Here is a 24,899-nt window from a genome sequence, read left to right on the forward strand (position 1 = left end):
CGGAATTTCCTCCATTCTCCTCCTGTCACCGCTGAGCCGTCTACACCGGAGCTGCCGGAATCTCCTCCATTCTCCTCCTGTCACCGCTGAGCCGTCTACACCAGAGCTGCCGGAATCTCCTCCATTCTCTTCCTGTCATCGCTGAGCCGTCTACACCGGAGCTGCCGGAATCTCCTCCATTCTCCTCCTGTCACCGCTGAGCCGTCTACACCGGAGCTGCCGGAATCTCCTCCATTCTCCTCCTGTCACCGCTGAGCCGTCTACACCGGAGCTGCCGGAATCACAGGTCTTTCACCTCCTCCTCTCTCCAGAGCTGAGCCCCGCCCACTGGTCACATGACAGTGACGTCACCACAGGTCCTTCCGCTCTCAGTGCAGCAGCTCCGTCCTGGTTGTGTGCAGCTCGTGTTCTCTGGTGTCAGCCAGCAGCAGATTTCCCGCCATTCCGGTGAGATTACAGGAGGGTTTGTGGTAAATCTGTGAGAGGAGAGTGTGGGGTGAGATCAGAGCTGTTCCTGTGGAGGCTCCTGCTCCCTGTGACTGCGGCTCCTCAGTGTTGGGGACGGGCAGCATTGTATGGGGGATGTGCAGCGTCTCCTCCTCATCTCACGGCCCCCGCTGGAGGTGTAGTTACCACGGTGACCGTCCTCTGCTGGAGGTGTAGTTACCACGGTGACCGTCCTCTGCTTGCTGTGTAGTTACCACGGTGACCTTCCTCCGCTGGCGGTGTAGTTACCACAGTGACCGTCCTCTGCTGGCGGTGTAGTTACCACGGTGACCGTCCTCTGCTGGCGGTGTAGTTACCACGGTGACCGTCCTCTGCTGGAGGTGTAGTTACCACGGTGACCGTCCTCTGCTGGCTGTGTAGTTACCACGGTGACCGACCTCTGCTGGCGGTGTAGTTACCACGGTGACCGGCCCCCTGCTGACAGTGTAGTTACCTCGGTGACCGTCCTCTGCTGGCGGTGTAGTTACCACGGTGACTGTTCTCCTACGAGGCAGATAATAAGCGGTCTGATCGGCGGAGGAGGCCGCGGTGGAGTTTTGTGGCTTTTCCTCCAGATTCCTCCTGATAAATGTTGATATTTGGCAAAATTTAGTGATTGTCGTTCTCTCGTCCCCGGTGATTTCCATCTTCTCCTTCATCATGAAGACGCCGGCAGGACGAGATCCCTCCAGCTGATCCAGTGCTCATCCCTCCTCCTCCTGAATGACCCCGAGGATGGACGAGGACAGGGATGAGACCACCAGAAGATTATTCCACTTCGCCCTGGAGATCATCTCCCTGCTGAGCGGAGAGGTAACTCCACTACATTTCTATCAGCTTTATTGTGTTCTGTGACAAGTCCGACATCCAGAATAGAGAGAAGGATTCTTTACTGTAAGAGCAGTGATTGTGTGGAGCTCTCTGCCCGGAGGAGTTGTCATGGGGATTCCCTATAAGCTGTAGAGGGGCCGGGATGTCTGTCCGGAGGGGAATAATATTCCCGGTTATGGCCCCAGATTACTGGAGACGGTTATTGATCCCGGGATTTCTACTGATTGTCAGATCTGGAGTCGGGAAGGAATCTTCTCCCTAAGTGTCTCTCTCCATACACAGGATTACACAATAGTGAGGAAGACACCGGGGGACGGTGTGACTCCTATCATCCATCTCCAGGAGTCAGGAGGGCGGAGCCCGGGCCCCATCACAGAGCCTCCCCCGCACTCCCTGCTACATGAGAGGAACAAGAAGATCCTGGAGCTCAGCAACAAGATGATTGAGCTGCTGAGCGGAGAGGTGACTGCTGGGACATTATACAGGACTGGAGGATTCTGGGTGATGAGCGGAGAGGTGACTGCTGGGACATTATACAGCACTGGAGGATTCTGGGTGATGAGCGGAGAGGTGACTGCTGGGAGATTATACAGGACTGGAGGATTCTGGGTGATGAGCGGAGAGGTGACTGCTGGGAGATTATACAGGACTGGAGGATTCTGGGTGATGAGCGGAGAGGTGACTGCTGGGACATTATACAGCACTGGAGGATTCTGGGTGATGAGCGGAGAGGTGACTGCTGGGACATTATACAGGACTGGAGGATTCTGGGTGATGAGCGGAGAGGTGACTGCTGGGACATTATACAGCACTGGAGGATTCTGGGTGACGAGCGGAGAGGTGACTGCTGGGACATTATACAGCACTGGAGGATTCTGGGTGATGAGCGGAGAGGTGACTGCTGGGACATTATACAGGACTGGAGGATTCTGGGTGATGAGCGGAGAGGTGACTGCTGGGACATTATACAGCACTGGAGGATTCTGGGTGATGAGCAGGGAGGTGACTGGTGGGACATTATACAGCACTGGAGGATTCTGGGTGATGACCGGAGAGGTGACTGCTGGGACATTATACAGGACTGGAGGATTCTGGGTGATGAGCGGAGAGGTGACTGCTGGGACATTATACAGCACTGGAGGATTCTGGGTGATGAGCGGAGAGGTGACTGCTGGGACATTATACAGCACTGGAGGATTCTGGGTGATGAGCGGAGAGGTGACTGCTGGGACATTATACAGCACTGGAGGATTCTGGGTGATGAGCGGAGAGGTGACTGCTGGGACATTATACAGGACTGGAGGATTCTGGGTGATGAGCGGAGAGGTGACTGCTGGGACATTATACAGCACTGGAGGATTCTGGGTGATGAGCGGAGAGGTGACTGCTGGGACATTATACAGGACTGGAGGATTCTGGGTGATGAGCGGAGAGGTGCCTGGTGGGACATTATACAGGACTGGAGGATTCTGGGTGATGAGCGGAGAGGTGCCTGCTGGGACATTATACAGCACTGGAGGATTCTGGGTGATGAGCGGAGAGGTGACTGCTGGGACATTATACAGGACTGGAGGATTCTGGGTGATGAGCGGAGAGGTGACTGCTGGGACATTATACAGCACTGGAGGATTCTGGGTGATGAGCGGAGAGGTGACTGCTGGGACATTATACAGCACTGGAGGATTCTGGGTGATGAGCGGATAGGTGACTGCTGGGACATTATACAGCACTGGAGGATTCTGGGTGATGAGCGGAGAGGTGACTGCTGGGACATTATACAGCACTGGAGGATTCTGGGTGATGAGCGGAGAGGTGACTGCTGGGACATTATACAGGACTGGAGAATTCTGGGTGATGAGCGGAGAGGTGACTGCTGGGACATTATACAGGACTGGAGGATTCTGGGTAATGAGCGGAGAGGTGACTGCTGGGACATTATACAGCACTGGAGGATTCTGGGTGATGAGCGGAGAGGTGACTGCTGGGACATTATAGAGGACTGGAGGATTCTGGGTGATCAGCGGAGAGGTGACTGCTGGGACATTATACAGGACTGGAGGATTCTGGGTGATGAGCGGAGAGGTGACTGCTGGGACATTATACAGCACTGGAGGATTCTGGGTGATGAGCGGAGAGGTGACTGCTGGGACATTATACAGGACTGGAGGATTCTGGGTGATGAGCGGAGAGGTGACTGCTGGGACATTATACAGCACTGGAGGATTCTGGGTGATGAGCAGAGAGGTGACTGCTGGGACATTATACAGGACGGCACTGGAGGATTCTGGGTGATGAGCGGAGAGGTGACTGCTGGGACATTATACAGCACTGGAGGATTCTGGGTGATGAGCGGAGAGGTGACTGCTGGGACATTATACAGCACTGGAGGATTCTGGGTGATGAGCGGAGAGGTGACTGCTGGGACATTATACAGCACTGGAGGATTCTGGGTGATGAGCGGAGAGGTGACTGCTGGGACATTATACAGGACTGGAGGATTCTGGGTGATGAGCGGAGAGGTGACTGCTGGGACATTATACAGCACTGGAGGATTCTGGGTGCTGAGCGGAGAGGTGACTGCTGGGACATTATACAGGACTGGAGGATTCTGGGTGATGAGCGGAGAGGTGACTGCTGGGACATTATACAGGACTGGAGGATTCTGGGTGATGAGCGGAGAGGTGACTGCTGGGACATTATACAGCACTGGAGGATTCTGGGTGATGAGCGGAGAGGTGACTGCTGGGAGATTATACAGGACTGGAGGATTCTGGGTGATGAGCGGAGAGGTGACTGCTGGGACATTATACAGGACTGGAGGATTCTGGGTGATGAGCGGAGAGGTGACTGCTGGGACATTATACAGGACTGGAGGATTCTGGGTGATGAGCGGAGAGGTGACTGCTGGGAGATTATACAGGACTGGAGGATTCTGGGTGATGAGCGGAGAGGTGACTGCTGGGAGATTATACAGCACTGGAGGATTCTGGGTGATGAGCGGAGAGGTGACTGCTGGGATATTATACAGGACTGGAGGATTCTGGGAGATGAGCGGAGAGGTGACTGCTGGGACATTATACAGCACTGGAGGATTCTGGGTGATGAGCGGAGAGGTGACTGCTGGGACATTATACAGGACTGGAGGATTCTGGGTGATGAGCGGAGAGGTGACTGCTGGGACATTATACAGCACTGGAGGATTCTGGGTGATGGGCGGAGAGGTGACTGCTGGGACATCATACAGCACTGGAGGATTCTGGGTGATGAGCGGAGAGGTGACTGCTGGGACATTATACAGCACTGGAGGATTCTGGGTGATGACGGTGTGGCTGTTGTCAGGTTCCTATAAGGTGTCAGGACGTCGCTGTCTATCTCTCCATGGAGGAGTGGGAGTATCTAGAAGGACACCAGGATCGGTACCAGGATGTGATGATGGAGGAGCTCCGGCCTCTTACACCACGAGGTGAGAGGCTCCTTGTTGGCTACGGTGGATGTGATGACGTCTCTCAGGTGTCGTCCTATAATATGATCATTCGATGCAAGGGTTTTTGACTGTCTGATTGTAGAATTTTTTAACCCGTTCCCGACCTTGGACGTTTTGTATCTGTCCAGGCAATTTTGCGATCACAGAAACGGCACTCATGAACGTCGCTGGGTGATCAGCTGGTGATACACCTGACATCTGTCACTTTGTGCAGGGGCGGGGCCCTCACCATTCCTGGCAGCTTAACCCCCTAAATGCTGTAGTTGATCTCAATCGCAGCATTTAGAAGGCGTAGGGAGGGAGCCCTTTTTGCTCTCCTATCGGCACTTCTGCATTGTTTTCATGTGGACCCGATTGTTGCCATGGAGACCCGATGATGACATCAGGATCCCCTGGGTCCTGTAACGTTAGTTAGATCATGCACAGTGCATTGCTATGGTTTTTAATTGCAATCAGTGTTGTTAAAGTCTCATAATGGGACTAAGTAAAAAAAAATTAGTGTAAAAAAAACTAAAGTGTAAAAATATTTGAAAAAAAAGAAAGAAATTTATATATTTTATTTAAAAAATTAAAATAATTGAAAGTACACATATTTGGTATCACCGTGTGCAGAACAACCTGCTCCGTAAGTGTACCACCAGTTAACCCCTTCAGTGAACACTGTAAAAAAAAATTATATAAAACAATGCTTTATCATACTGCTGAACAAAAAGTAGGCTAAAACGCGACAAAAAAGACTAATGTAAATAAAAATGGTATCTCTGAAAACGTCATCTTGTCCCTCAAAAAACAAGCCGTTGTACAGCTCCATCAGCAGAAAAAATAAAGTTACAGCTCTCAGATTAAAGCGATGCAAAAATCATTATTTTTTTCTATAAAATAGTTTTTGTTCTGTTAAAGCGCCAAAACGTAAAAAATAATACAACTGTGGAATCTTTGTAATCGTAATGAGCCGAAGAATAAAGCTGCCTTATCAATTTTACCACACTTGGAACGGCATAAAAATAATTCTGAAAAAGGAATAGAAAGTGATCAAAAAATGTCATGTGACAGAAACTGTTACCAATAAAAACTTCAGCTCGTCGCGCAAAAAAACAAGCCATCACATGACTCTGTGGGCCAAAATGTGGAAAAATTATAGCTCTCAAAATGTGGTGATGCAAAAACTTCTTTATGCAATAAAAAGTATATTTTTCAGTAACAGCTGCCAAACATAAAAACACGATATAACTCTGGTATTGTTGTAATCACACCGACCTGAAGAATAAAGTCAACTAGTCACTTACACCACACAAGGAACGGCATAAAAAATAAAACCAATTTTTCACATGCTGTTAATTTGTTCATTCTGCCTCCCAAAGATCACAGTAAGGCGCACATTTATTCTGCGCTGAGCGCTTACACCTGGGTTTCCGTGTAAATCTCTGAAATACGTGATTCAGACAGAACGACTGGTGGAAGATTCCCTATAATGAGGCAGATGGAGGCGCTGTGGACGCCATAAGACCTGTGATCCGACGGTATCTGTCTTTTTAGTAGTGCGTAACAGTGCGGTCCGCCACAAGGATCCCTCGGGGGTTTCATCTGTCACATCTCAGAGATTTAGATAGAAATTCCAAAGTAAGTGCTCAGCGTAGAGCTCCGGATAAGTGTGATCCAAACGTTATGCAAAATGTTCCCAATAAAAGCTTCAATCAATCCAAAAATAAAACAAGTCCCCACTCTGGTCTGTCATCTTTTAACGGAATTATAGGGGGCTTCCATTTTACTGGCAGTACAAAGGCTCTCTAAAAACAAATTGGCACCTCACCCGCCAAAAGAGATTCAGCAATTTCTTTGTTCCCAAATCCAAATTCCTCCCCTCCCTTCTGAGCCCTAGTGTGTCTAAACCACATTTAGCGACCAAATATTTTGCATTTCTGTAGCGATGCGAGCCTGCCTTATTTACAGGAGGGTGCCTCCAGAGGCACGGGCTGGGCATAATGTACTGGTCGCTACAACGTATGGGTCACTACAATGGCAGATTTGCAATTTTCACTCTTTTGCACTTTCGTGCTTGATAAAGGTCTGTTGACCGAAACGTCGCTACAGGAGGCAAAATAAATGTAAGCTCTTATTTTTTCACCATCCATTGTGGCGCTGTCTTTTTGTTCTTCGTGGTCTTGGTACTGTTCGGGATGGGCTCCCTGGTCCTGGATGTGTGCCCTTGTGTCCGCTGAGACCTTCAATCTATAAAGAAAAGGGTGCGGTTTTGACTTTCTTTTGTTTTGACTCTGTTGCAATTTTCACTCGGCAGCATTCATTGCTGCTTGTTTCTGGAAAACTCCCCTGGAGTCAAAATCGTCACTACGTCTGCAGATAAATTCCCAAACGGTTATAATTGTCAAAATTGGACCACTTGAGGGGGAATCTGCTCTTTTTATGGTCCTGATCAATAGGCTGGTATTTCCAGGATGACACGGATTGCCTTTTAAAGGTTGCTGTTTGTAAGTGTCCAAGTACTAACACTAAAACCTGTGATATTAGTGGCCCTAACATCAGCCCGCAGGGTCAGTGATTTACAGGCTCTGTCTATTAACCACTCGGTTATTCAGGTATCGGATGATAGTGTTATTCCGAGGCCAGACCCATTGTATCTTCCTAAGGTAGCTTCAAAGTTTTATAGAAGCCAGGAGATAGTTCTCCCCTCCTTTTTAGTGACCAAATAAAATGCGGAGGAACGCAAGCTTCACGTGTTAGATGTTAGGAGAGCCTTGGTACAATACTTAGTCATGTCAAGACAGAGGAGGAAAAGTGAATCCTTATTCGTGTCGTTCCTAGGAATTAGGAAAGGTCTTAAGGTAACAAGGGGATAGCTAGATGGATTAGGGACGCCATTACCCTAGCGTACTACTCTAGTAATATACCAGTTACTAAGAACCTGAAAGCCCATTCCACCAGGGCCATGGCAACCTCCTAGGCTGAGAAAGCGGCGGTGTAAATCGACAGAATATGTAAGACAGCAATATGGTCTTCCCCTTCAACCTTGTATAAACACTACCGTCTTAAGCGGTCTTCCTTTGATGACCTGTCCTTGGGGAGAAAGGTGTTCTCTCCCTAGGGTACTTTGATCTACCGTATATAAATCTCTCGGGTGGTGCTGTCATGGGAGAAGGGGAAAAAAAATCTTAGTTACTTACCGGTAAGGGGATTTTACAGAGCCCATGATAGCACCCATATATTCCCTCCCCATTTTCTCTCTAGTATTGTGCACTTTTAAGGGTGTTTAAGAAATAATTGTTTTTTTGGTGATGGTTATGTTACTGTCTGGAGGTCTTCTCATGCTCTGAAACCCAAACTGATGCGGAGAAGAGGTACCGCCCTTTTATTCAGTAGGTTTCCTGTCCTTGATTGATGGATACCCTCTCTCAGGAGGTGCTGTCATGGGCTCTGTAAAATCCCGTTACCTGTCAGTAACTAAGATTTTTCACTGACGAGGGTCTTCATTGTGAGCTCCATAAAACATATTGGAAATCCCTTTTGTGTTGTTGAAGAAAAAATCACATCCAATCTATCTTTCATCCTTCTAGGAAATCTTTCTGCGAATAACTGGTTATCACTAAATTGTAAAGAAGAAGATATCAGGAACCACACGAATGGAGAAAACCTCATTACCCTTCATGGACCTCCTGGACTTCACAGCACTTCATTTTCTTCTAATCCTCCTAATCATGAGGAACCCTCTCCTGAGCAATCTCGCATTGTTACCACAATTCCAGGTGACAAAGTGGATACAAGATTTCAGTGTGACAAGCAACTTACTAAAAGCTCAGATTTTTTAACACAAAAAAAGTACAAAGAAGAGAAGCCATATTCCTGTTCAGAATGTGGGAAATGCTTTAAAAATAAATCAAAAGTTGTTATACATGAGAGAATTCACACAGGAGAGAAGTCATATTCATGTTCACACTGTGAGAAATGCTTTACAGATAAATCAAATCTTGTGAAGCACGAGAGTAATCACTCAGGAGAGAAGCCGTATTCATGTTCAGAATGTGGAAAATCTTTTAAATATAAATCAAGTTTTGAAAAACATTATAGAATTCACACTGGAGAGAAGCCGTATTCATGTTCAATGTGTGGGAAATGTTTTACACAAAAATCAACTTTTGTTTTACATAAGAGAATTCACACAGGAGAAAAGCCGTTTTCATGTCAAGAATGTGGGAAGGCCTTCACAGATAAAGGGTATCTTGGTATACATCAAAGAATTCATACAGGAGAGAAGCCGTATTCATGTTCAGAATGTGGGAAATGTTTTGAAAGGAAATCTCATCTTGATACACATAAAAGAACTCACACAGGGGAGAAACCGTATTCATGTTTACAGTGTGGAAGGTGCTTTGCATTAAAATGTAATCTTCTTAAACATCAGAAAGTTCACACAGGAGAAAAGCCATGTTCATGTTCACTATGTGGTAAGTCATTCAGAGATAAAGGGAATCTAATTAGACATCAGAGAATTCATACAGGAGAGAAGCCGTATTCATGTTCAGACTGTGGAAAATGTTTTAGAAATAAATCACATCTTCTTAAACATCAAAGAATTCACACCGGGGAGAAACCATTTTCATGTTTACTCTGTGGGAAAAGCTTTATGGGAAAATTGGATCTTGTTAGACATGAGAAAAGCCACACACTAGAGAAGCCATATTCATGTTCAGAATGTGGAAAATCTTTTAAATATAAATCAATTTTTACCATACATGAGAGAATTCACACTGGAGAGAAGCCGTATTCATGTTCACTGTGTGGGAAATGTTTTACACAAAAATCACATTTAGTTTTACACGAGAAAATTCATATAGAAGAAAAACCATTTTCATGTTCAATATGTGGAAAGTCCTTCACTGATAAAAGGAGTCTTATAAGACATCAGGAGAGCCACCATATACATGTCCCAAATGTGGGAAATCTTTTATAAATAAATCAAGTCTTATTACACAAGAGAGAAGTCACAGGAGAGATGCCTTATTCATGTTCACTATCTGGGAAATCTTTTATAAATATATTAAATCTTGTTACATATGAGAGAAGTGACATAGAAAAGAAACTGTAGTTATGTTCATTGTGTTTATAAATTTTAATAAACATTGCTCATCATAAATGAGTACATCCCCCCCTTGATAAGTAAGATTTTAATATCTCACTGAACTTAAAATTAATTTCCAAAATTTTGTCAATACTCAGTTTATTAGAACATTTTTTTTTTTATCAATAACGTGATGTGAGAAACTTGCACATCAATACCCGACTCTACCCCCGACACTCTGGACCAGAGTGTGCAGCTGCATGTATTTCTATGCAGGTGCACACTCCAGTCCTGAGTGCCTGCGACAGTGCCGGGTATTGATGCGAGAGACTCGCACGAGTTTCTCACATCACACTCGCAAGTGTGACCCTGGCCTAAGGTTAAGGCAGGGGTCACACTTGCATGTGCAGTGTGAGAAACTCGCACCAGTCTCTCGAATCAATACCCGGCACAGCCGCCGGCCCTCGGGACCGGAGCGTTCAGCTGCATAGAAATACATGCAGCCCCACGCTTCGGTCCCGAGTGCCGGCGGCTGTGCCGGGTATTCATGCGAGAGACTCGTGCAAGTTTCTCACATTGCACACGCAAGTGTGACCCCCCCAGCCTAATAATGTAACTTTCATTACAAAATCTTCAGTTTTACTCAAATTAGTTGATGTATAAATAAGTACACCCACAACAAAAGTTACTACATCTATAATTTTGTATGGCCTCCATGATTGTTATGAACAACATCAAGTTATCTGGGCCTGAAATGAACAAGTTAGTGACATAATACTCCATCTATCTTTTTTCCCGTCTTCAAGAACTAGCGCTCTTAGAGCCTGGATGCTGGATGGAGAGTGATGACAACTTGTGTCTTCAGAATTCACCATAGGTGTTTGGTGGGGTTCAGATCAGTAGGCACTTGGCCGCTGAATCACTTTCACCCTGTCCTGTCGCAATGCAACAGTGGCCTTAGATGTGTGTTTTGGATAATTGTCATAGTTGGAAAGTGCAGGTCTTCCAAGAGCCTGGAGGGATGGCAGCATCTTCTCTTTCACTATAGAGCAGAACATTTGTGATACATTTTTTTCATGATACCATTAATGAAATATAGCTCCCCGGCAGCGCTCGTGCAGCCCCACATAAGGTCCCTGACACCACCATGTATCACTGTTGGTACCGTGCATTTTTATTGTATTCCTCTCCTCTGCAATGTCATACAAATTTGAAGCCGTCAGTTCCAAAAACATTTGTCTTGGTCTCATCACTCCAGAGTCCCAGGAGTCTTCATATTTTTCAGCATGTGACAATGCAAATTGTAGGCCGGCTCTTTTGTACATGGGCTTCAGGAGAGGATTTCTATGTGGGCAGGACCCACTCTATAGAAAAAATGGGTCTCAATGCTTGGTGAGATCCATGGGAAGTGTTCGGATGAAAAATCCCGGTTGGGAAGGAATGGATGAGATTTAGAAAGTTAGTGGTAGTCCAGCACTTGTTTCTAGTGTGAATAAAAACAAAACCTGTTATTGAAAAATCCAAATTAAAATCATAGCAACGTTAAAAAAAAACATTCCTGGGGATAATAACTAAAAATCTAGTCTTTTCAATCTGGTATGTGTGTTCAGTTCTTATTCCTGTGATAATAAATATCCAGTAACCTGCGTCTTATACACATCACAGTGTCTAATGCACAGAGGAAACCCTCAGCCACAAATGGACATGTGCGATATGTCTACATTACCCCTATGGACGATCATATGTCCACAGCAGAAAGCATACGTTCTATACAAGAATGAAGTGTGTGCATCTATAATTTGTATATTATGTAGAATTATTATACAGGAGAAAAGAAAAACACAATTCAATAAATGGATGCAAGTTCTGAACGAAGATTCATACCACTGGGGAATCTGGGGTCCAATGCCAGAATCCACGAGGCTTCTCTGGAGTGTACTTCTTATATCAATCTCCCCCTTATCTGGTCTGTAAAGTGATGATATTCCTATTGTGTTGTATGAAATGTTGTGATGCTGCAGATGTATTACATGTTGTGGGGCTGAGAACTTCCATAATGTGTGCCCAATGCGGAGACGTAAGGTTCTGACCGTGCTCCCCACATATTGATGTGGACAAGCTTCACACTGTATGATGTCAGCGACGTGTGGAGCTACAACTAATGAAACGTCCAATATTATGTTTAGTAGAGGAAACATTTTCGCTTTGGGCACATACTTGCACAAACCACGTTTAGGTCGACCATATTCAATAAAACCTTTGGTATTTGTCACCCACGTGTCGGCTGACTTTCTTGTAGAGATATAATCTAGGAGAGATGATGTTACCGATAAAAGAGTATATACTTAAGAATTTCTCGGTAAAAAGTAACCTTTAGTATTATCGTTAAAAGTAGTCTCAAAATAGAAAATCTGAAGATAAAACGTTAAACCCCAATGGGGAAAGTGCACTGTGACCTGGCTAATAATTATAAAATGGAAAGAGAGTCTGGTTAGTCTTAGTCTAAATTGCCATTAGTTGTTCCCTAGTTGGCCTTTCCTATCTTAGACACAATGTGCCGCCCTCGCTCACCGACGGCTAGCCCTGGTAAGCCTTGCTAACTAGTTTAATCAGAAATTTGGTCAGGAAACACTATAACCGCCCATGGGACCCAGAGATCAGTCCGCCCGGAAGTGATGTTACATGTCAGCACAATGAGACGGCAGCTAGTCTCCAGTGTAACATCTCCAGGGTTCCAGTGCTCAGAGCAGCACATATCTGTATCTGTTCCAGACACTAGAGAGCTCAGTATCATGCTTGGAATATTTGTCTGAACCAGATCACTAGGTGATGAAAACGGCCTAAGCTCTCACCATGTATGCACACAAGATAAGCGTGCGTAGCTTAGTGGCAACACGCGCATGCACCCTCTGCACCACCGGCCGCACACGGCCCAAAGACAGTGGTCAGAGTGCGCCTGCGCCGACCACGTCATAATACCAGCCATAGCAATGGTGAGTATGAGACAGTGGGCAGGGGCACAGTTTGGTGTGCATGTGCCGACCGCGTCACTCAGAACGCCGGCCAAAGGGACGCCCGCTGCCATCCCACCAATATATATAAAATATGCAGAGGCTCAGCTGAAATAAATTAACTTTTTGATATTCTGATTTTGTGAGAAGCAACTGTATGATAATCTATTGTTGAGTCTGAAAAGTTAAAGATTGCTTTCGGATTAGAGCCACCGTCAGTACAAGAATACAGCACCAGAATCACCATCAGTACATGAATACATCACCCAGCTAAAACTGCGATCAATTGCAATGTCAGGTTGGCCCTGCTGTATACAATTGTATAACATGAACCTGCAACCCCATGTATTTCAACAAAAAAGCAATTGGTACCATCCACCTCTCGTGTCTCCCCTTTTTCCTCATAGGTTGTAAGCTTGCGAGCAGCAGGGCCCTCATTCCTCTTGGTATCTATTTTGAACTGTGATTTCTGTTATGCTGTAATGTCTATTGTCTGTACAAGTCCCCTCTATAATTTGTAAAGCGCTGCGGAATATGTTGGCGCTATATAAATAAAATTATTATTAAATAGGAGACGATGGGAGTTGTCACCAGCAATCATCAGACTGCTGACCATATAGGAACCACAGGGCTGATGTGACACGGGGAGTATGACTAGTAAATATTTAAAGAGTAACTTAAATTTTCTTATAGTTTTTTTACATGTTTTAGACTTATTCTGAGCAGATCGGTGGGGTGCAGTTCCTGAGACTTAGGAGACAGGAGCCTATGACTTTCTACTGCATCTGTACTCCGCTGTGTAAGTGTACACTTGTGTACTGAACTGCGCACTTTTAATACGTGTTTTTATTTGTTTCTGGAGTCTCGGGTTCCCCACCGATCTACTCAAAATTAAAATGCGTAACACATAAAATAAAAATCTTCCAAAAGTTTAATTACTGTATAAGGGGCATGTACACTGGCCGATAATCAGGTGCCGATCGAGCCAGGCTGACATTTACCCGATCTACGAGCAAAACAGTTTTTCAGGTGAAATCATTTTTAGTTTTAGATATCACTGTTCGGGACAGCAGATCATCCCGTGTGAACGTGCTGTGGAGAGCAAAGCTATTCTCTGTGCACAGAATCATATTATGGCTCACAGGCTATTAAACCCCAAGGGTGGTTTGCACGTTAATGATCGGGCCAATTTTTACAATTCCGACCACTGTGCCTTTATGAGGTTATAACTCTGGAACGCTTCAACGGATCCCGGTGATTCTGACATTGTTTTCTCGTGACATATTGTACTTCATGAAAGTGGTAAAATTTCTTTGATTTTACCTGTGTTTATTAGTTAAAAAAATGGAAATTTTGCGGAAATTTTGAAAATTTCGCAATTTTCCAACTTTTCATTTTTATGCCCTTAAATCACAGAGATATGTCACACAAAATACTTAATAAGTAACATTTCCCACATGCCTACTTTACATCAGCACAATTTTGGAACCAACATTTTTTTTGTAGAGCGTTATAAGGGTTAAAAGTTGACCAGCGATTTGTAATTTTTACCACAAAATTGACAAAACCATTTTTTTAGGGACCACCTCACATTTGAAGTCACATTTAGGGGTCTATATGGCAGAAAATACCCCAAAGTGACACCATTCTAAAAACTGCACCCCTCAAGCTGATCAGAACCGCATTCAAGAAGTTTATTAACCCCTCAGGTGCTTCACAGGAGCAGAAGCAATGTAGAAGGAAAACATGAAAATTTTACTGTTTAGTCATGAAAATGATCTTTTAGCAACAATTTTTTTTTAGTTTCCAAAGGGTAAAAGGAGAAATTGGACTGCGAAAGTTGTTGTCCAATTTGTCCTGAGTACACTGATACCCCATATGTGAGGTGGAACCACTGTTTGGGCGCACGGCAGGGCCCGGAAGGAAAGGAGCGCCGTTTGATTTTTTCAACCTAAAATTGGCTGGAATTGCGATCTAACGCCATGTCACGTTTGACGAGCCCCTGATGTACCTAAGCAGTGGAAACCCCTCACAAGTGACCCAAATTTGGAAACTAGACCCCCTAAGGAACTTGTCTAGATGTGGGGTGAAAACTTTGAACCCCCAAGTGTTTCACTAAAGTTTATAATGCCTGGCGTGAAAATAAAAAATCCTATTTTTTCCTACAAAAATGATCTTTTAGTCCCCAATGAGGTGATAACCTTTATCCAGCAGTGGTTGCACCAAATCCCACACAATCTTCCCACTCAATCCCAGGACAGGAGGACACTCAGGTGATTCAATCCTGGTGTCCTTCCCTTTGTAGACTCTAAACCTGTGGATGTACCCTGAGGTATTCTCACACAGCTTGTAGAGTTTGATTCCGTACCTGGCCCTCTTTCTGGGCAGGTACTGATGTAATCCGAGCCGTCCCTTAGGCCGGGATCACACATGCGAGAAACACGTCCGTGTCTCGCATGTGAAATCCAAGCTCTGGCGCCGGCACTCCAGAGCGGAGTGTGCGGCTCCATGTGTTCCTATGCGGCCGCACGTTCCGCTCCACAGTGCCGGCGCCAGAGCTTGGATTTCACATGCGAGACACGGACGTGTTTCTCGCATGTGTGATCCCGGCCTTAAAATGAATTAAGGACTCATCCATGCATATGTCCCTTTGAGGCAGATACACTTCAGCAAACTTTTTGTTGAAGTGTTCGATGACCGGCCGAACATTGAACAGTCGGTCAAAGTTGGGGTCACCTCATGCGGGACACTGTGCATTAGCATTATAATGCAGGAACTTATGGATGGCCTCAAAATGTGTCCGGGTCATAACCATTCGGAACACTGGAGTGTTATATAAAATATCAACACTCCAATATTGCTGAAGGTCAAGCTTCTTCAGGATCCCCATGTGGAGGACCAGGCCCCAAAACTGCATCATTTCAACTGCGTCTACAGGAGACCAGTTAGAATATGATGAACCTGAGTTTTGTTCCAAAAATTGACGAGCATACAAATTAGTTTGCTCCACCATGAGGTTAACAAAAGCCTCAGAGATAAAGACTTTGAAAAAGTCTAGTTCTGTGATGCCGGTGGTGTCAAACTTGATTCCTGATCCTACCACAAAATCAGGAATAAGTGGCTCGTAATTTTCGGGCAGCGAGGTCCATATGGGGTCCGCAGTGGGGTGCGCTGGTTCGTCTTCGGCAATGGTGGGTGCTGTTTCATCGTCATCTTCATCAATGATGGGCACTGCCTCGTCTTCTGTCCTGCGGCGTCTGCGTGGCGGTTCCACAGGACTGGAGGAGGGGGAAGAGGATGATGAAGCATCGGAAAAAAAGTGGGACCCTCTCCCTCGCTATCAGTGTCGGAGGCAAGGAAAGAATATGCCTCCTCCAATGAATAGCGCTGTTGGGAGGAACGGGACGAGCGGGACTTTTTTTGTGAGTATGGTGCTTGGGTGTACTTTATTGGTAACTGTGTATGTGTGGGGGGATAGTGTTTGGTGCAAACTATTCTGAAAAGAAAAAGCTAAAGGAAAAAAAAGCAAATAGGGAAAAAATTACCTGTGAAAGGAAAAGTCTAAAACAGCAGGCCCTAGCTCTGATAAGTGAACCGTGTTACTTATCAAAGTTCGGTGGCTGCTGGCTGTGCGAATGGGGATGTGAAAAAGAAAATGACAGGCATGAGAGCTTTGATAAGTGAACCGCATCACTTTTCAAAGTTCGGCGGCTGGTGGGTGTGTGCACAGGTGTGGTGCAAGGGGGGATAAAAAAGGAAAACGGCAGGCACAAGCTCTGATAAGAGAACTGCGTCACTTATCAAAGTTTGGCAGCTGCGGGATGTGTTTACGGAGTTGGCGCAAAGGGGGCTGAGGAAAAAAAGCGAGCACAAGTGTTGATCGGTGAACTATGTCACCGATCAACGCTCGTCGGCTGCTAAACGTGTGAACGGAGCAAAGAGGGATGGAGGGGGATAAAAAGATGGGGAAGGGGGATGGGGTTGGGGTGGATGAAGAGAGATCGGGTAGGGATCAGGGATAACACTTACCGTTGTAGTCTCTCTTCTTCTTTCTTTTCTAAAGCAGGGATTGTGGTGGCACAGGCTTCTGTAGCACCACAAGGCCCAGCAAGAGGAGATCTGGCTGTGTGACCGCTCTGCAGGAATCCTCAGCTAGAGTGAGGACCCCTGCGGAGCGGTCAGACAGGTCACATTCAGATGACAGACAGGTCACAGAGTGGTCACACCGCTGCTGTGAGCTGTCATTGGTGGGATCGAATAATCACATTGATCCCACCAATCCCTGGAGGCCCTGGTGACCATCGCAACTGCCTAGGATCGCTCCGATCCTAGGCAGGTCATAGCCAGGTCACCAGCAGGGCACACAGCGGTCACAACGTGACCGCCGCTGTGCCCTATGATTGGCGCGATCGATAACATCAATCACACCAATCAGCTCCTGCAGCACCGATCTTGGCTGGTACAGGCAGGGTACAGCGCGGTAATACCGCTGCTGTGCCCTGCAATTGGCGCGATCGATACGATCGGCGATCTCGCCAATCCGGGGGGGTTTTGCCGGTGCCTGGTGTTGCCAGGCACTGGCCTAGGATCGAGTGCATTGGTACTCGATCCTAGCCTGGTATCTCATTGTTTCAGCCAATCTGATTGGCTGAAACAATGAGAAACGCTGTGATTGGCTTATATAACCGGTCGGTGGTCATATAAGTGCCACATTTGACCAGTCTAAATACCGTCTTAGATCCCGGTACCTTTTTTAATTCAAATAAATTATTATTAAGAATAACAAGGCAATTAACATGTTACATTTACATTTTCAATATAGAGTATTTCCCCCCCCTCCCCCTTCAAATAGCCCCCTTCGATCCCAAAGCCCCCCACCCCCACCCCACAAAGCAGCTCATCTTGTTAATTACTACCATCATTAAAACAATAGAGTATCTAATCCCTCAACCACTCGTATAAGCCACACTTCACATTACTATCCCATAGCAATCCATGGAGACCACATTTTATTGAACGTTTCAGTTTTCCCTTTCTTCTTATAAATCCCTTTTTCTAGTGTCAGGCCCTGCTTCACATACTGGAGGAACTCTCCTCTTGACGGCGGCTCTTCCCTAATCCAGTTTCTAGCTATCACCTTCCTAGCCATATACAACAATCTGGCTATAGCTATCTTTAGGTGTTTATCCACTCCAATCTCATCCACACATCCCAACAAGCACACAAGTGGATCCCTTGGCACCGTGCATCCATACGCACCTTCCATACGACTCAAAACTACCACCCAGAAGGCAGCCAACCTCGGACATGTCCACATCATATGGAAAATGTCTGCATCCGTAGACTTACACCTCGGACATTCAGAATCATTACGCAATCCTGCCTTATATAGCACCATCGGAGACCTATAAACTCTGTGTATCACATAGAGCTGTGACAGTCTATACGGTTCACTCAGCGACAGTCTTGGGACCCATTCCAACACCGACTCCCAAGTCTCGTTATCTATTGGGCCCAAATCCCTTTCCCATTTAGCTCTTGCCATTATTGGAAACCCCAATAGAAAAGTGTGCAACAGATCCCTGTACAGAGTGGAGATGACTCCTCCAGTCGTCCCATCATTACACACATACTCCAGTACTATATCCCTTTGAATCCTAATACCTCCGTTCCTACCCTGAGCTCCAAAAGCATGCCTCATCCGCAAATATTGATACTCCCCTGCAGACCCAAGACCAAATTCCGCCTGCAATTGGGAAAATGATTTCAGTTCACCTTGTTCAATTATTTGATACACATACTGAATCCCTTTGCCCAACCACTCTATCAGTACCCCCAATGCCTCAAATTCTTTCAGATTGTTATTATGCCATAGCGGCGAGTATCTAGTCAAGTCCGTGATCCCACGTATGTGCCTCAATCTACTCCACAGCTTGCGTATCAACAGCAAAGTCGGATATAGCTTCCCCAAACTCTCCAAGGATCCATCCTCCAAACATTGCACCACTGGCCTTCTTTTTGTCACCACCTCCATCAACCGCTGTACTGCCCCAGATGACCCCTCATGCGCCCAGCCCCTTAAATGCTGACTCTGGGCTGCAAGAAAGTACAACTCAGGGTTAGGCAATGCCAGACCCCCATCATCCTTGGGTCGCTGAAGTGTCTCCAGTTTGATACGCGGATGCTGCCTCCCCCAAATGAGATTCCTAAACAGAGAGTTGATCTGTCTAAATTTCCCACGTGGTATCCAAACCGGCGCATTGTGAAGAATATACAGTATTTTCGGCATCAGAATCATTTTGATAAGATTCACCCTGCCTACCACAGACAAATGTAGCTTAAGCCATGCATCCGCTTTTGCCTTGAGGGCACCCAAGATTGGAGTCAGATTCTCATGTATATAGTCAGTGACCGGCATAGATACCCATATTCCCAGGTACTTAAATTTACTCGTCACCTCCAGTCGCCCGTCCTCCAATGGCTCCCCATCCACATCATCCACCTTAAACAAAATAGACTTACTCCAATTTATCCTAAGTCCCGACACTGATCCAAATCGTTCAATAATCCCAATGGCTCCCTCCAAGGATGCAACCGGGTCAGCCAGAAACAACAAAATATCATCCGCATACAACGCCACCCTTTCTTCAATCACCCCATATTTAAACCCCGTCATCTCATCAGACTGTCGAAGCGTAGCGGCCAGTGGTTCCACCGCCAGAGCAAACAAAAGGGGGGAAAGCGGACACCCCTGTCTCGTCCCTCTAGCCAATTGTATGGTCCGTGACAACTCCCCGTTTACCCTAACCCTGGCCATCGGCATCGAGTACATTAATTGAATCCATGATATGAACTGCGGTCCAAACCCCATTCTTCGCAACACCTGCCAGAGATACCCCCACTCCACACTATCGAACGCCTTGTGAGCGTCTAAAGATGCAATAACTCTCTGGCCACAGTTATCGGCTTTGAGTTGCAAGTTCATATACAGCCTTCGTAGATTAATCGCAGTTGACCTATCAGGCATAAAGCCAGACTGGTCTGAGTGTATCAGGCCAGAAATAACACTTGTCAACCTCATCGCCAACACCTTAGCCAGGAGTTTAACGTCGATAGTAAGCAAAGAAATTGGCCGATATGAATCCGGCTGTGTCGGGTCTTTCCCCTCCTTTGGAATCACCACTATTGTGGCCTCCCGCATAGATGCTGGTAGCCTTCCACCATTCGTAGCCTCTTCCAAGACCGCCTTCAATTTAGGGATCAACACTTCCCCCAAGCTTTTATAAATTTCGGCAGGAAATCCGTCTACGCCAGGCGCCTTCCCATTAGCTATCGACTGCAATGCCCGTCCCAGTTCCTCCTCCGTAATGGGAGCCTCTAAATCCTCCCTAGCTGTGTCACTCAGCCTCGGGAGCTCCAACTCCTCAAGGAACGCCACCGTGTCCTCCATTGACCCATCTATCCGAGAGGAGTATAAGTCTGCGTAAAAATCTGCAAAAGTCTCCAAAATCTCTGAAGTCTCAGAAACAGCAACACCACTCCCAGTCACCAAAGAGTGAACAAAGGAAGTATTTCTCTGGGCAGATGCCACCAGCGACAGCAAATTACCCACTGATTCACCCTCCTGGTAATAGGCCAAATTCATGAATTCCCTCTTCCTTTCAGCCTTACTCAGCAAGACCGCCTCTAGCTGGCTTTGAGCTGCCTTTAACCTCCTCCCAGCCTCCAAAGTACCCATTATTACCATCTCATCTTCAGCCACCCTCAGCCCATCTATCGCCAACCTCTCTGCCTCTCTCGATTTCCGCTTACACCTGCTAATATCCTTAAACAACAGCCCTCTCAAGTACGCTTTCATGGCTTCCCACACAGTAAGCACATCTACGCTACCCTCATTTATCTCAAAAAATTCCACCAATTCCTTCTTAATCTTCTCCAAGTCTATACTGTGTAGCCAATTAGGGTGAATTTTCCACTCCCTTCTGCTCCCGTTCCGTGTCCCCACTGATCGAAATTCCACTTCAACTGGACTATGGTCTGAGAGAGCCCTAGGTAAATATCTCACGTCCCTTACCATCGTATCTAGTAATCGGTTACCCAGTGCCAGATCAATCCTAGACAGCGTACCATGAGCTGGCGAGTAGCATGAATACGCCCTTTCCCCAATATGCCTAACTCTCCATAAATCAACCATGCCCACTTCCCCGACATAAGTCCCAAACGTAGTGGTATGTCCCGCCGTCCTATTCTGGGGGTTTTTGTTCTTATCCCAAAAGTCATCACATATATTATTAAGGTCGCCGATAATTAGTAATGGTAACGGTCCCCAACGCTCTACCCTCTCCAGCACCTCTCTTATCTTCTTGCTTGAGTATGGGGGCGGAATATACATTGCCACTATACACATCAATACTCCATTCATTTTACATTTCACCACCACATACTGACCATCGACATCCTCTTTTACCGCTACCTCCTCATACTGCACCCCCGCAGGTATTAACACAGACACACCCCTAGAATACGTCGAGAAAGTAGAATGATACGCCCTCTGTATCCAGCGCCTATTCAATATGTTCACCCTCTCCCGCACTAAATGTGTCTCCAGCAGACATATCATTGAGACTTTCTGTTCTCGGACATACTGCAGACTTGCCGCCCGCCATGTTTTATCTGCCAGACCTCTCACATTCCAACTCAATATTTTAATACAATCTCCCATCATGTGGCTCATCATTTCTTAAAGTATCCAATTTCCCAAGTATGAGCTGCCCCAACCCTCCCACCCCCCCTGCCCCCTCCCAACCTGCCCCCCTAACCCCCCCAATATAACGCATTCTTCCTCTCATCAAGAGTGGGGCTCCACTGCCCACTGCGAACACTCTCCCTTACTTAACCCTCTCCATTCACGTCCCGCTGCCATAGCAATCACAATTTCCCCCCCAACTTTCACTTTATTGTAGCTTAACATTTCAACTTATACTAACATATAGAAAAAGTACCAAACCAGTTCACAGTACCCAGCATAACCCTCCTCCCCCGTACTTAGTAGTTGGTACTGTCCCCTCCGGCCATTCCTTCAATATGGCCCAGCAAAACCCCCAACAGTTGCTCAACTCTTTAACCATTGCTAACGAGCGCAGAACTCTCCTCCATCGACAGAGAAAACAAATCCCAACTGGATCTCGCCGAAATGTCAGTCGCCCATTCCCTTAAGTTTTTTCTCATGAGTATCAAGCCACTGGGTAGCATCCTCCGGTGTCAGGAAGAAATGTGTCTTATTAAAAGCCACCAGTCTCAGCTTGGCGGGAAACATCACTGAGTACTGCACTCCCAGCTCCCTCAGTCGCCGCTTGACTCCAGTAAACTTCATCCGCTGTTTCTGAACTGCAGCGGAATAATCCGGATAAATGGCAATTTTCTGACCTCCAGCCGTCAGATCCTCCATCTCTCTAGCCTTTCTGAGGATAATGTCTCTGTCCCTGTAGTTCAGTATTTTAGCAAGCATGGTACGGGGATTTGCTCCTGGGGCAGGGGGCTGCGGCGGGACCCTATGAGCACGTTCAACAGCAAAGACTTTTGTCAACACTGTGCTCCCAATCTTCTCCAGCAGCCAGTTCTCCACAAACTCAGTGGGATTTCTCCCCTCAGTCTTTTCAGGCAGCCCCACTATACGTATATTATTTCTTCTGGATCTATTTTCCAGATCCTCATTTTTGGCAGCGAGCTCGGCTACTGCTTGGGCGAACTTCTTTTCAGCTTTTTGTAGCTTAACTATGTGATCTTCTGCCGTGCTCACCCTCTCCTCCACCACTCCTATACGTTTGTCCATTTTCTGCAGAGCCGCATTAATCTGTGCCGTGTCCCCTTTAACTTCCTGCATCTGCTGGGCCAAGGAGTTCAGGGATTGCTGATAGATCCCGGTACCTTATAGGTGACGTCTTCTCTGATTTAAGTTCCAGGGTAAGTTTTCACATCCACAGCTCATCTCCACAGACGTCCATCCCTCCCTCATAAACTATGGCTGTCACACTGTCCTTTTTTATGTAACAATAACTGTCAAACCATCCCCCTTAACTATGGCCTATACATGGTCCCTCCTATACAGTATACACACACACATTATGATCTATAGCCCCATGTACCTCTAAAATACAACCAGCACTCCATATGGAGACACTGGTGTTGACGAGTGCTCTAGTCTGCTGGCTCGAGACCAGATGGATCAGGGATCATACCACTGAACGCCCACTCTCCTTTTACCGTGGGCATAATACTACTCAGACAACACAAGGTAAGGGTAAAACCACAAAACAGGCAAATAACACAGAACAGTCCCAGCAAAATACCCAAGATAGTGAAAAATTACAGTGACTCACTCTTCCACTGACTCACCTAGATAAGAGCAGCTGTGACTTCAGAGCTTCCAGGGCCGACTACCCCACCTGTTGCACACATAGAGAATTGGTAAACAAACTTAGGAAGCTGACAGCTCATTGAGGTACAAGCCCAGATGACCGGAGGATCACAACCTGGCTTCTCCAAACATCTCCCTGGAGCCAGGTGCCTGGTGGGTCCCAATCCTCCCTTTCCCAAATGTATCTATGGGGATCAGGTGACCGGTGTGTCCAAATCCTGACTACCGCAAATGTAGCCTTAGTTCAGTGATGCTCAATGGAGCAGATCTGTATTCTCAGCCGTGTTCCCTAAGCTAGCATTTTGTAAAATGTAAAATCTGTGTTTTTTTGTGATGGCGCCATCATCTCACAGACATCCTGTGTAGAGTGTTCCTGGCTGTGATTTTGGAAAGAGTCTCTGGTTCTTTGGCTCTCTGGAGCTCTTGGATGTCTTAGGCCGGGTTCACATTGCGTTAAACAGCAGCCCATTCAACACATACGTGAACGGGCTGCTGACACAGTGCCGACATTCTCCATCGCGCTTGCGCAGATAGAGCATCTGCTAGCTCTATCTGCGCTAGCAGTGACGGACCCGGAAACGCTGCAGCCCGCGTCTCAGGGTCCGTCACTCAATGACGGCACATCCCTAGCGCACGCCCATTGTGGGCGTGCGCTAGCGATGCATCCGACATAGGAATTAATAGCGGCCTTAACGGACTACGTCACACTGCGTTTAAACCGCGGTGTAACGTAGTCCATCTAACGGACGCCCATAACGCAGTGTGAACCCAGCCTTAGATACTGTATCTTGTTACAGAGGCATTTCTACTTTCTAGAGTTCACAACTGTTCTTCAAGCAATCATTCACAGGTCAAGGGGAAAGGGTGACGAGGTTAACCCACATTATGGTTTATCCTTCAATGTTTGCAAGTCAACAAACTGCATGGCCTGGTATTGTCACAACTAATTTTTAGAGTCGTGACAGCTCTGGTTCTGTTTTAATTTAAATGTGGTTTTTACTTTTGGGCTAGCAAGGGTTGATGTCAATTTCCTTGCTGGCAGCTGCTGTGCAGTAATGCAGTTCATATTTCGTGTTTCAAGTTTGCAGGTTTTAGCGCTGCAGTGTGCTGCCTTATTTACTTAACTATATACGAGTTGGCGACTCTAGGTTCAACACCTGTTCACACTGAGTCTATGTTTGGATGTGCCGGTCAGGTTTTTGAAATGTATTCTCTAGCCTTCTGATCGTGCACTCCGCCTCCTAGCTTCAGGTGTTTTAATTACAGCAGGTCCCATACCCCTCCAGAGAGAGAGAGAATTTTAGTCTAAGAAGAGGTTCCACATGTACCCATTCAGATGGAGACGTTTATTCTCAGCGAGGTAAGGCAAGTTTAGGACCAGGTATAAGAGAGATGCCGTAAAGGGGCTACCAGGTACACATAAAATTGGCCATTTTTATGCGCAAAACGCTCTCATTTTTCATATTTCTAGTGCAGTAATGCAGTTCATATTTCGTGTTTCAAGTTTGCAGGTTTTAGCGCTGCAGTGTGCTGCCTTATTTACTTAATTTAAATGTGGTTTTTACTTTTGGGCCAGCAAGGGTTGATGTCAATTTCCTT

The 24,899-nt window shown here is 46.3% G+C and overlaps 2 protein-coding genes across 3 annotated transcripts in view; both read left to right on the top strand.

Annotated features, from left to right (window-relative positions):
• The window catches only part of LOC138658299 (zinc finger protein 665-like), a 158,549-nt gene that overhangs the window by 65,045 nt on the left and 68,605 nt on the right, over positions 1-24,899 (top strand). The gene's annotated exons all lie outside the window — the stretch shown is intronic.
• On the top strand, positions 376-12,144 carry LOC138658407 (zinc finger protein ZFP2-like). Its single transcript, XM_069745840.1, has 3 exons — positions 376-447; positions 4,657-4,780; positions 8,371-12,144. The coding sequence occupies exons 2-3, from the start codon at positions 4,696-4,698 to the stop codon at positions 9,762-9,764; spliced, it is 1,479 nt and encodes a 492-aa protein (XP_069601941.1). The 5' UTR covers positions 376-447; positions 4,657-4,695; the 3' UTR covers positions 9,765-12,144.

Source organism: Ranitomeya imitator, chromosome 1 (assembly GCF_032444005.1).
Source record: "Ranitomeya imitator isolate aRanImi1 chromosome 1, aRanImi1.pri, whole genome shotgun sequence".
Classification (NCBI taxonomy): Eukaryota; Metazoa; Chordata; class Amphibia; order Anura; family Dendrobatidae; genus Ranitomeya; species Ranitomeya imitator.

Coding starts and splice junctions, on each gene's coding strand:
- LOC138658407 (XM_069745840.1), top strand. CDS start 4,696: ATGGAGGAGTGGGAGTATCTAGAAGGACACCAGGATCGGTACCAGGAT. Junction 4,781..8,370: donor CCGGCCTCTTACACCACGAG/GTGAGAGGCTCC, acceptor TCATCCTTCTAG/GAAATCTTTCTGCGAATAAC.